The sequence below is a fragment of the Pyrus communis genome, chromosome 10, assembly GCF_963583255.1.
Source record: "Pyrus communis chromosome 10, drPyrComm1.1, whole genome shotgun sequence".
Classification (NCBI taxonomy): domain Eukaryota; kingdom Viridiplantae; phylum Streptophyta; class Magnoliopsida; order Rosales; family Rosaceae; genus Pyrus; species Pyrus communis.
The window spans coordinates 14,358,880-14,370,394 of record NC_084812.1 but is presented as its reverse complement, the minus strand read 5'-3'; the positions used below and the strand labels follow the sequence as shown (position 1 = coordinate 14,370,394).

The window sequence follows — 11,515 nt, the reverse complement described above, 5'->3', positions numbered from 1 at the left end:
CGTTAATCAAACTTAATCAATAATTCAATTATGTACAATCATATCATTTGATTTTACAAACAAATCTCTTAACATCACCTATTATATAATAATTTTTTCGAACCGATGCAAGTCCAAACAAAAATTTATTATATTGAACTGAATATCGAAAGCTCCCGCAGACGAGCATTGACAAAGGGAGTACTTAATTCCCAAATGTTCCAAAATACCAAAAACACCCATCGATTTCGACGGGTCTTCACCGCAGTTGTTCCCCAGGTGCTCAAGGCCATTTCCGTGATTTAAAATCCCACCATTGTAGCTCCCCCTTCCATGACAAAACGCGATCCAAATCTCAACTCGTCCGCACTTCCTCTCTGAAGCTCTCTATGCCACTGAGTCAACCCGCTCACCGAGTCACGAACCGTCCCCGCCCGGCACCGCAGTCCACCGTCGCAAGACGCTAGCCATTTCTCCAGATCCGGCTCACTGAGTCACACTCGCAGCAAGCTCGGGAATGGCTTCTTCGGAAGCCGATTCCCGTCTGAGGCAGGTGGTGTCCCCAGCCCTCGATAAGATCATCAAGAACGCCTCGTGGCGGAAGCACGCCAAGCTCGCCAGCGAATGCAAAGCCGTGCTCGAGCGGCTCAGCAAGTCTAAACCCGACCCGAATTCCGACTCTGACAACTCCGGCCCGGGACCTCTCCACGACGGAGGCTCCGAAGAGTACTCGCTCGCCGACTCCGAGTCCATTCTCAGCCCCGTAATCAACGCCGCCGGCTCCGGCGTATTGAAGATCGCCGATCCGGCCGTCGATTGCATCCAGAAGCTAATCGCCCATGGATATTTGCGCGGCGAGGCTGACGCATCCGGGGGCGCCGCGGAAGCGAAGTTGCTCACGAAATTGATCGAGTCTGTGTGCAAATGCCACGATTTGGGGGACGATCAGATGGAGCTGCTGGTGTTGAAGACCCTGTTATCAGCAGTGACGTCGATATCGCTGCGAATTCACGGAGATTGCTTGCTGCAGATAGTGAGGACTTGCTATGACATCTATTTGGGGAGTAAGAATGTCGTTAATCAGACGACGGCGAAGGCGTCGCTGATCCAGATGCTGGTGATCGTGTTCAGAAGAATGGAGGCTGACTCGTCGACGGTTCCTATTCACCCGATCGTGGTGGCTGAGCTGATGGATCCGATTGAGAAAGCCGATGCCGACGGCTCATTGACAATGTTCGTTCAGGGGTTTATCACCAAGATTATGTCCGACATTGATGGAGTTTTGAACCCTTCGACACCTACTAAGGTGTCACTGCGAGGGCACGACGGGGCCTTCGAGACCACCACAGTGGAGACCACGAACCCTGCCGATTTGCTGGATTCGACTGATAAGGACATGTTGGATGCCAAGTACTGGGAGATTAGCATGTACAAGACGGCATTGGAGGGCCGAAAAGGCGAATTGGCTGACGGAGAAGTGGAGAGAGATGAGGATTTGGAGGTTCAGATTGGGAATAAGTTGAGAAGAGATGCGTTTTTGGTGTTTAGAGCTCTGTGTAAGCTGTCTATGAAGACTCCGCCCAAAGAGGCATTAGCGGATCCGGAGTTGATGAAGGGAAAAATTGTTGCATTAGAGCTTTTGAAGATTTTGTTAGAGAATGCCGGTGCTGTCTTTAGGACCAGTGAAAGGTACCTCGCTGCCTGCTCTCATGTTAAAAATGTTTATTCTTAGATGTTGCCATTTCGTGTTCAGTGTTATTTGTCTTGATTATGTGTTCGGATTGAGCTGATTAGTCATTGCATTCAGCTTACTTGCTCGAGATTCGGCCTTTAACTTTGTTATGTTTGTCGAGTACGTTGTTTATATCTGTATATTTGAGATTGTGTGGAAAGAGGGTTTATAGATAACAGAGATGGTTCAAAGAGGATTTTGTTTCATTATTTAAATGATGGTTGGCATGATAATACAACACTAGGTGAGGTCTGAGGGGAGTAGGAGAATCACTAATATGTCAATTTGTAGTCGCCTAGCTGGTAAAGGCTGGTGGATAGATACGGTGGCTTCTTAGTTGATACTTCTTAGTTGTGGCCCTTGTGGGACTCTAGTTTTACCTCTTCCATACGATCATGAGCCATGGTACACGTGATGCTGGAAATTCATGCTATTGTGAGTGTCTGGTAGCTCTTGATCAATTAATTGGTTTACATATTTGAGGACTTTGCTGGGATCTGAAACACGATTCAGTTTGGGACAAGCATATCTCCAGGCTTGCAGACTCATAATGCAGATATGTCACTCCCTATTCGGAGAAAAACTAACTGATGTGTCTCTTAAGGTATTAGAGTGGATCCCCAGATTAGAAACATCTGTGCAATATGCTACGGGGTTTATCCCTCGATGTTGCTACTTTTTAGATCTTGGTTTAGTTTTCTGACAATGCAATAACTGTTGTACATGCTGGTCTCTTGTGGAATTTTGGTTTCTGGTGTGCGCACGTCTGTGCATGAGCACAAGACAGCATCTTAATAATATTCACAAAGTCTTCTCTAGTCATTCTTTTATTTTTTGTGTTCATGCACCTCATATCTCTGAATTCAGGGAAAAAAACTTGCGTTCTGTATTATCGTCTTCTAGATATGTTTCAGTTTAGCTAGTTTTTTCTCCTACCTTGAAATCTCTAATGATGAATTTTGTGTGTGATGTGGAACAGGTTTTTAGGTGCGATTAAGCAATATTTATGTCTATCACTGTTAAAGAACAGTGCTTCAACTCTTATGATAGTTTTTCAGCTATCTTGCTCCATCTTCATTAGTCTGGTGTCAAGATTTAGAGCTGGACTGAAAGCAGAGATTGGAGTATTTTTTCCCATGATTGTTCTCAGAGTTTTGGAAAATGTCGCACAACCCAATTTTCAGCAAAAGATGATAGTACTTCGGTTTCTTGAGAAGCTGTGTGTTGATTCCCAGATCTTGGTAGACATATTTATCAATTATGATTGTGATGTCAATTCATCGAACATATTTGAAAGGTATGCTATGTTCTTTCCTGTAGAATTCACTATAAATTCTTCAAATTTCAAAACTATTGAACAATAATATTGATTATAAAATTCATTAGCAGATGTCCTGCATTGTTTCTACACCTGCATAGGATTGTGAGTGATTGGTGTTGCATTAACAATTTTTGTGTCTTCTTTCTCCTTTTTTCCTTTCATGTTGCCAGGATGGTAAATGGCCTACTTAAAACTGCTCAAGGTGTCCCTCCTGGTGTTGCCACCACATTATTACCACCTCAGGAGGCAACTATGAAACTTGAAGCTATGAAGTGCTTAGTTGGTGTTTTGAGGTCAATCGGAGATTGGATGAACAAACAATTGCGCATTCCAGATCCTCATTCTAACAAGAGATTTGAGCCAACTGAGAATAGTCCTGAACCAGGAGGTCTTCCCTTGGCAAATGGGAACAGTGAGGAGCCTGTTGATGGGTCAGACACTCATTCTGAAGCCTCCAGTGAGGCCTCTGATGCTCTGACAATTGAACAACGCCGAGCTTACAAGCTGGAACTTCAGGTAAGGGTCTGGAATTCCATCAGATTCATCTTTAGGCTGTTTCACTTGGAATCTAATGATTGTTTTGTGGCAGGAAGGTATATCTCTTTTTAATCGGAAACCTAAAAAAGGAATTGAGTTTCTTATTAATGCAAACAAGGTGGGTAGTTCACCTGAGGAGATAGCTGCTTTTCTCAAAAATGCATCTGGTTTGAACAAGACTTTGATTGGGGATTACCTTGGAGAAAGAGAAGATTTATCGCTAAAAGTAATGCATGCTTATGTGGATTCCTTTGAATTTCACGGCTTGGAGTTTGATGAGGCCATCAGGGCATTTCTTCAAGGCTTTAGGTTGCCTGGTGAGGCACAGAAGATCGATAGAATAATGGAAAAGTTTGCAGAACGCTATTGCAAGTGTAATTCAAAGGCTTTTACTAGTGCTGACACAGCCTATGTCCTTGCTTATTCCGTGATAATGCTCAACACTGATGCTCATAACCCTATGGTGAAGAACAAGGTGAGTTAACAATTTCACATATACCTTGATTTTATTGGATGACTGAAACAGATAGCTGATTGATGTCCCTCTCTTTCTGGCCATTTAAATTATTCAGATGTCAGCTGATGATTTTATAAGAAACAATCGCGGCATAGATGATGGAAAAGATCTACCTGAGGAGTACTTGAGGTCATTGTTTGAACGAATATCAAGAAATGAGATTAAAATGAAAGAATATGAATTGGCTCCTCAAATACAGTCGGTGAACCCAAACCGGCTTTTGGGCTTGGATAGTATCTTGAATATTGTGATCCGTAAACGGGGGGAAGGAAATCAATTGGAGACCAGTGATGATCTTATCAAGCATATGCAAGAACAATTTAAAGAAAAAGCTCGCAAATCTGAGTAAGGCTAACTGAACTTCTCTGATGTCAAATGTTTGGAATCCTATTTGTCATTCCATTTTTATCACACCACATTTTCTTCAGAGGCCATAAAATATTACTTTCTAGGAGTTCTCTTATTCACTGATGAGGATTGTTATTCCTTGCTCGGCATAGTGGAAGTTTGACTAGACTAAGATATTGTGCATTTATATTTAGGAATTTTGAGAAATTCTTTAATATGTGTGTTATCTTTATATTGATTAGACTCTGTTCTTAATATAAACTTGTACGGACATTTTGTAGGTCAGTTTATTATGCTGCAACAGATGTGATAATTCTTAGATTCATGGTTGAGGTATGCTGGGCCCCTATGCTGGCTGCCTTCAGTGTTCCACTTGATCAAAGTGACGATGAAGTAGTTATTTCACTGTGTCTGGAAGGCTTTCGTCATGCCATTCATGTTACTGCTGTAATGTCCATGAAGACCCATAGAGACGCTTTTGTGACTTCACTAGCAAAGTTTACTTCTCTCCACTCTCCTGCCGATATCAAGCAGAAGAATATTGACGCAATTAAGGTTAGCATATTGTTGTACTCCACCATAGTTTCTGTACAGGATGTGAATAAGCTTAAAGATTGTACTTGTTAGTTGTCCTTAATTTCATGATGCTTTGAAGACTGAAGTAATCTCATAGAGGAAATCATGTTACTTCACTAATCTTATCATAGATTTGAACACTTTGGATGCGAAGTTATTTTACTTTAATTTTTCATGCTTAACCCGTCATCATGGCTGAGATATAATGCAGCAGAATAAGTATAAAGGTTTGCATGAAAATAGTATGTTCACTTGAACAATTACGCAGAAATCTCATCATCTAATTTTGTCCATTTTTATTTTGTATGTCTGCCTTCTTTCCAATAAAATTGATTTCTCAAGTGCAAATGAGATCTTAAGTTGGCAAAAGTATAGACTTGAATTACTGGTCTTAACTAGAATAATAATGTGCTGTCCCAAGAATGAATCAGAAAAAGAAATCGAAGACATTTGTAATTTAGAGCTATAACTGCATAATTGGACACTTTGCATGGATGGCAGAAGAGTGTTTAGGAGAAGAGTCTTGCATGTGCTTGTATGGTTATCGGTGAAATAAATATAAACATGGTGAATAATTGATGTGTGAGTTAAAACATCTTTTTCGACTGTGTGCTACTAGGTGGTGACAGTCCGTCATAATGTTACTTATGTACTGTCATGTGACAGGTCTGTCACAGTAGCATGCTCAAATGCTTGCACTTTGAGATGTATCTAATATTTTGTTTGGTCATTTTTTATAGGCAATAGTGACAATTGCAGATGAAGATGGAAACTACCTACAAGAAGCTTGGGAACATATTTTGACTTGTGTTTCCCGGTTTGAACATCTACATCTCTTGGGAGAGGGTGCTCCTCCAGATGCTACGTTCTTTGCCTTTCCTCAGAGTGAGTCAGAAAAAACAAAACAGACTAAGTCCACTATCCTTCCCGTTTTAAAAAAGAAGGGGCAAGGAAGGATGCAGTATGCAGCTGCTGCTGTGTTGCGAGGTTCATATGATAGTGCTGGTATTGGTGGGAATGCTTCTGGGGCTGTCACATCAGAACAGATGAACAATTTGGTTTCTAATTTAAACATGCTAGAACAAGTTGGTGAAGTGAGCCGCATATTCACACGGAGTCAGAAACTAAACAGTGAGGCGATTGTGGACTTTGTTAAAGCACTTTGCAAGGTCTCTATGGAAGAATTGCGATCGGCATCTGATCCTCGGGTTTTCAGCCTTACAAAGATTGTTGAGATTGCGTATGGATCGCCTTACTTCAATCTTGTTTATGTTTTTCCTTTTAAAAAACTGTAGAGTTTGACCTAAATTGTTTTCTTATAACAGGCATTATAATATGAACCGCATCAGGCTTGTCTGGTCTAGCATCTGGCATGTGCTCTCTAATTTCTTTGTGACAATTGGCTGTTCTGAAAACCTGTCAATCGCCATTTTTGCTATGGATTCTCTACGCCAGTTGTCAATGAAATTCTTGGACCGAGAAGAGTTGGCTAATTATAATTTTCAGAATGAGTTCATGAAACCTTTTGTCATTGTTATGCGTAAAAGCAGTGCAGTTGAAATACGTGAATTAATCATCAGATGTGTCTCACAAATGGTATTATCTCGTGTCAACAATGTCAAATCTGGATGGAAGAGCATGTTCATGGTACTGGAACATTCCCAGTCCTTTTTTCTTTGTGATACGCTTAATTCTACAGCCGATAAAAATTAATTTGATTTCATGAATTATTCTTGTTGCATACTGATAATACTCCATTGTTATGTTCTTCAGGTATTCACTACTGCAGCTTATGACGACCACAAAAACATTGTACTCTTGGCCTTTGAAATAATTGAGAAGATTATTCGAGACTATTTTCCGTACATTACTGAGACTGAAACCACTACCTTTACTGATTGCGTGAATTGCCTAATTGCATTTACGAATAGTAGATTCAACAAGGACATTAGCCTCAATGCTATTGCTTTTCTTCAATTCTGTGCTACAAAACTTGCAGATGGAGGTCTTGGTTCCTCATCAAAAAATAAGGACAAGGAAGCTTCTGGAAAAATCTTGCCATCTTCACCTCAAGCCTGGAAAGATGGAAAACAAGAAAATGGTGAAATGCCAGATAAGGATGACCATATCTATTTCTGGTTCCCTTTATTGGCTGGTAAGAATACTTCATAAATTGGTGCCAATAAACATAATGTTGCAAAGCGTTTGTGTTAAAATTTTGAGCTTTTTTATATATCACACTGGGAAAGAGTTTTATATATTTATCTCCACAATGCAGGTTTATCCGAGCTTAGCTTTGACCCTAGGCCTGAAATCAGGAGGAGTGCCCTACAAGTTCTGTTTGAAACTTTACGTAACCATGGTCACCTTTTCTCACTACCTTTGTGGGAAAGGGTGTTTGAATCAGTGCTATTTCCAATATTTGACTATGTGCGGCATGCTATCGATCCATCTGGGGAAGGTTCACCAGGGCAAGGGACTGATGGTGATGTGGGTGATCTTGATCAAGATGCCTGGCTCTATGAGACATGCACATTGGCACTTCAATTAGTTGTTGATCTCTTTGTCAAATTTTATAACACCGTCAATCCGCTATTGAAGAAAGTTTTGGTGCTTCTAGTCAGTTTTATTCGACGACCACACCAAAGCTTAGCTGGTATTGGTATTGCTGCATTTGTGCGATTGATGAGCAATGCAGGGGATCTCTATTCTCATGAAAAGTGGCTAGAAGTGGTTTCATCATTAAAAGAAGCAGCCAATTCAACGCTTCCTGATTTCTCTTTCCTTAGTGGAGATGGCATCATTAGAAGCCATGAACATGCTTTGAGCGGAGAAGAGAATGGAGAGTCCACCGTGTCTGGCAGGAGTGATGAGGATTCAGAGAGACTGAGGACAAACCACATGTATGCTGGAATATCTGACGTCAAGTGCCGAGCTGCTGTTCAACTTTTATTGATTCAGGTAATTTCTACTCCATTATGGGTGTTAGGTTGGACAAACCATGTTTACGTTGATTATAGGATGCGGCTTGGTATATGTTTGAGTTGGCATGAACTTTAGTCCTTTTCCTAGGGACCCAATTGAGAAACAACCCATTCTACAGGGACCAAATTTGCATGTTCCCAAATTTGAAGTCGTGGAAGTATATTGCAATAACCATTTCTTTTGAAATTTATTGTTTTGCTGTCCAGTTACAGTTTTTGAAAATAGAAAATGCTGGAGCGACAATCAATTTGAAGATAGGGCAAACCTTTGAATGCATGTGTGTGTTGTGCGTGAGTGTGTGATATGTACATGTTATAAATTTCATCATATGATATTTACATGTTATCATGTCAATACGGTTTTGTGAGGTTTGTCTTTCACTATATTTGGCAGGCGGTGATGGAGATTTACACCATGTATCGCTCTCACCTTTCCGCGAGAAACACATTAGTCCTTTTTGATGCTTTGCACGATGTTGCATCTCACGCTCACAAGATTAACACCGATTCCACTTTAAGAGCAAGGTTACAAGAATTTGGTGCCGTGACCCAAATGCAAGACCCTCCACTGTTGCGCATCGAGAATGAATCTTACCAAATATGCCTTACATTCCTACAGAACCTTGTAGAGGATAGCCCAGCAGGTTATGATGAAGCGGAGGTGGAGTCCTGCATCGTGGACCTCTGCAGAGAGGTTTTACAGTTTTATATTGAAGCTGCTAGCTCTGGAAAGGTATCTGAATCATCCAAAGGGCAGCAGCTCCAGTGGCTAATTCCTCTAGGTTCTGGGAGACGAAGAGAATTGGCCCAACGTGCCCCGCTTATGGTGGCAACTCTCCAGACTATCTGTAGTTTGGGAGAGTCCTCGTTTGAAAACAACTTGTCTCAGTTCTTCCCCCTCCTTTCCAGCTTGATAAGTTGTGAACACGGTTCAAATGAGGTCCAGATTGCCCTCGGTGACATGCTCAGCTCATCTGTGGGGCCTGTGTTGCTTCGGTCGTGTTGAGCAGGTGAGATAGGACCGCGCAATTTGAGATGTATGATAATTTTATCCTAAGTCTTCGTAGTCTTCATTTTCGTATTCGTTTTTTATTCGTTATTGGAAATATAGTTTGATAGTGTTATGAAGAGTTAGTAGCAATGCTTTGAATTTGATTGACTAGTGCTTCTAAACCTTCTGTAGTCTCATATGAGATTATAGCTCCATTTAGAATTTATACATCTCTTCCGGAGTTTTGATGTTGTATGCTAGTCAGTAGTCACATATTTTTATCTTCACATGGGGAGATTTGATTCAATCCGCCTTTCGTTGGAAAAACCAACGCAAATCTCATGTCGACTTTCTCTTGCCCAATTTAAAGTTGTCACACAAGGATTTACATGCAATGGGCTTTACTGTCACTGTGGCGTATTATTCTAATAATACAGTGGAGTGCGAACCCATTTTATGTGAGTTCTCGTTGTAATGCATACATTTATGAGCATCTTCTCATTGATTATAACTTATAAAATTCAGCCGTCCCTTTTCCTTGTGTCGTAAAACCCAATAGAAATGCTTGTTCGCACACAAGAAGACAATGGTGACGGGGAAATATTAGATTTATGATGGATGGACTTGGTAATGTATCTCAAAAAATTATCTTGCCGGCAATGGCATAATTTATTATAGATTTTTATGGAGTAGAGGTAAGCAATATCTCAGGTGCGGGGTTAAACACTCTTAACTACTTGATTTACGAGTCTCAGGCTCCGTCTGTCATCTGTGTTGTGGAACTTAGATTTGGGGTCACCTTTTCACTTGAGAAAAATAAGAGACAATTTGCAAGAAAACACCAACAAAAAGTGAATTAGAGACCTCAAATTGCGGAGACCACAAGAGAGCCAAGAGACAGAAAGCGGTGACAGAGAGAGTACGTGATATCATATAAAACTCAGCTGGCATCCACCAAGCAAGTCAATCCCCCCACCCCCGGATTAAAAGACTTGGTCCGACTCCCTAGATCTACAGATATACATACATGCATTCACATGGATGAGGATCCCATGGGCATCTCTCTCATATATGTGTGTGTGTGTGTGTGTGTGTGTGTGTGTGTGTGTGTTTACATACACCTTGGAGAACCCAAGAGCCTAGATATCAGTATTTGTTGGCTTCTAGGGTTTTGTAGTCGTAGAGAAATTGCTAGGCTCACCACTAGTCAAGTTAGTTGATTAGATCATTCTCGACTCGTTGCTAATTAGAACCAAGTGTTTTTTTTTTCCTCTCTTATCATTTAAATTCGAGTCTCTTTTCTGTAATTTAAATAAATTTAGCGTAGAACTCAACACTATTCGTTCCACTCTTTTTCGCAAAAGCCTATATAATTCTCTCTCTTTCTAGCACACAATCTTGTCAGCTCTCTCTTCAATGATGAGTTGTATCAGAATTTTCTTAGCGTCAACCGTCCAGAGGATGACAAGTGGATGCAAGAAAAGAAAGACACCGAAACTTTCTTCCAGGTTTGATGTGCGGCCTGCAGCTGCAACCTCATCTTTTGCAGGCATGGAAGTCTCCAGCCAATTCAGGCAAGTGTTTGAGGTCATGGATGCAAATGGGGACGGGAAAATCTCCCCTCTCGAGCTCAGCGCCGTGCTTTCGTGCCTCGGAAACAAGAAGTCGATCGCCGCAGAGGAAGCTGAAGGGATTGTGAGGGAAATGGATCGTAACGGAGATGGATGCATAGACTTGGATGAATTCATGAACGCAGTGAATGTTGACAGATCAAGAAGTAATGATAGTAATAGTGTTGGGTTTGGAAATGAGGAAGAAGACTGTGAACTCATGGATGCTTTTCGTATTTTCGACACGGATAAGAACGGGAAGATTTCAGCCAAGGAGTTGCAGAGGGTTCTGTTCAGCCTTGGATGCAAAGAATGCAGCCTTAGAGAGTGTAGGCAAATGATTAAAGGGGTCGATAGGAATGGAGATGGAGCTGTGGATTTTGAAGAATTTAGGTTGATGATGACAAGAAACTATGTGTACTGATTGAAGGTGTCTGCTTTAAGTTAGGCTGCAGCTAAATCATGTATAAATTAAATGGAAAGAAGCTTAGTTGGATTAACAAGATTTAAGAATGCATACATTTTGTATAAATTGTTGAGTCTTTTTCCAAACAAAAGGGGTTTTATCACTTGATTTGTGTTAGAGATATGATCTTAGGAGCATAGTGGTGGATTGCTGGTTGGTATATGGTCTTCATTTTTAATCTAAATCTACTACGTTTTTAGACTTAAACTCTTCTTTTTTTTATTTAATTTAATTTAAGTAATTTAACCCATATCCCTTGTAATATAAAATAAATGATTTTTGAGAGGTTATAAGAAGAAAGAATATAATCACTTACTATTACGATCTAGTGATGTTCTTCTTCATTTGTAAATGAGAGGTCTTAAATTCGATTCTCGTCAAAAGCAAACTTGAACCACATTATTAATAACTCATTATGATGTTCAGTTTGGCTTCCTCCCTTCCGTGTAAATAC

The 11,515-nt window shown here is 40.7% G+C and overlaps 2 protein-coding genes across 2 annotated transcripts; both read left to right on the top strand.

The window, feature by feature from the left end:
• Positions 1-223: 223 nt before the first annotated feature.
• LOC137748663 (brefeldin A-inhibited guanine nucleotide-exchange protein 2-like) lies at positions 224-9,240 on the top strand. Its single transcript, XM_068488831.1, has 11 exons — positions 224-1,668; positions 2,691-3,008; positions 3,203-3,548; positions 3,622-4,044; positions 4,142-4,431; positions 4,716-4,989; positions 5,751-6,250; positions 6,336-6,657; positions 6,784-7,165; positions 7,289-7,971; positions 8,389-9,240. The coding sequence occupies exons 1-11, from the start codon at positions 497-499 to the stop codon at positions 8,998-9,000; spliced, it is 5,322 nt and encodes a 1,773-aa protein (XP_068344932.1). The 5' UTR covers positions 224-496; the 3' UTR covers positions 9,001-9,240.
• A 302-nt stretch (positions 9,241-9,542) lies between these two features.
• Positions 9,543-11,262, top strand: LOC137748662 (probable calcium-binding protein CML18). The gene has a single exon (XM_068488830.1). It carries the CDS (start codon positions 10,402-10,404, stop codon positions 11,017-11,019), a length of 618 nt encoding a protein of 205 aa, XP_068344931.1. The 5' UTR covers positions 9,543-10,401; the 3' UTR covers positions 11,020-11,262.
• Positions 11,263-11,515: the final 253 nt, after the last annotated feature.

Bases quoted from the DNA above. Each gene is read 5' to 3' on its own strand.
- LOC137748663 (XM_068488831.1), top strand. From the start codon at position 497: ATGGCTTCTTCGGAAGCCGATTCCCGTCTGAGGCAGGTGGTGTCCCCA. The intron at 3,549-3,621 runs GTAAGGGTCTGG...GTTTTGTGGCAG, and splicing joins CTTACAAGCTGGAACTTCAG to GAAGGTATATCTCTTTTTAA. The intron at 7,166-7,288 runs GTAAGAATACTT...TCCACAATGCAG, and splicing joins CTGGTTCCCTTTATTGGCTG to GTTTATCCGAGCTTAGCTTT.
- LOC137748662 (XM_068488830.1), top strand. From the start codon at position 10,402: ATGATGAGTTGTATCAGAATTTTCTTAGCGTCAACCGTCCAGAGGATG.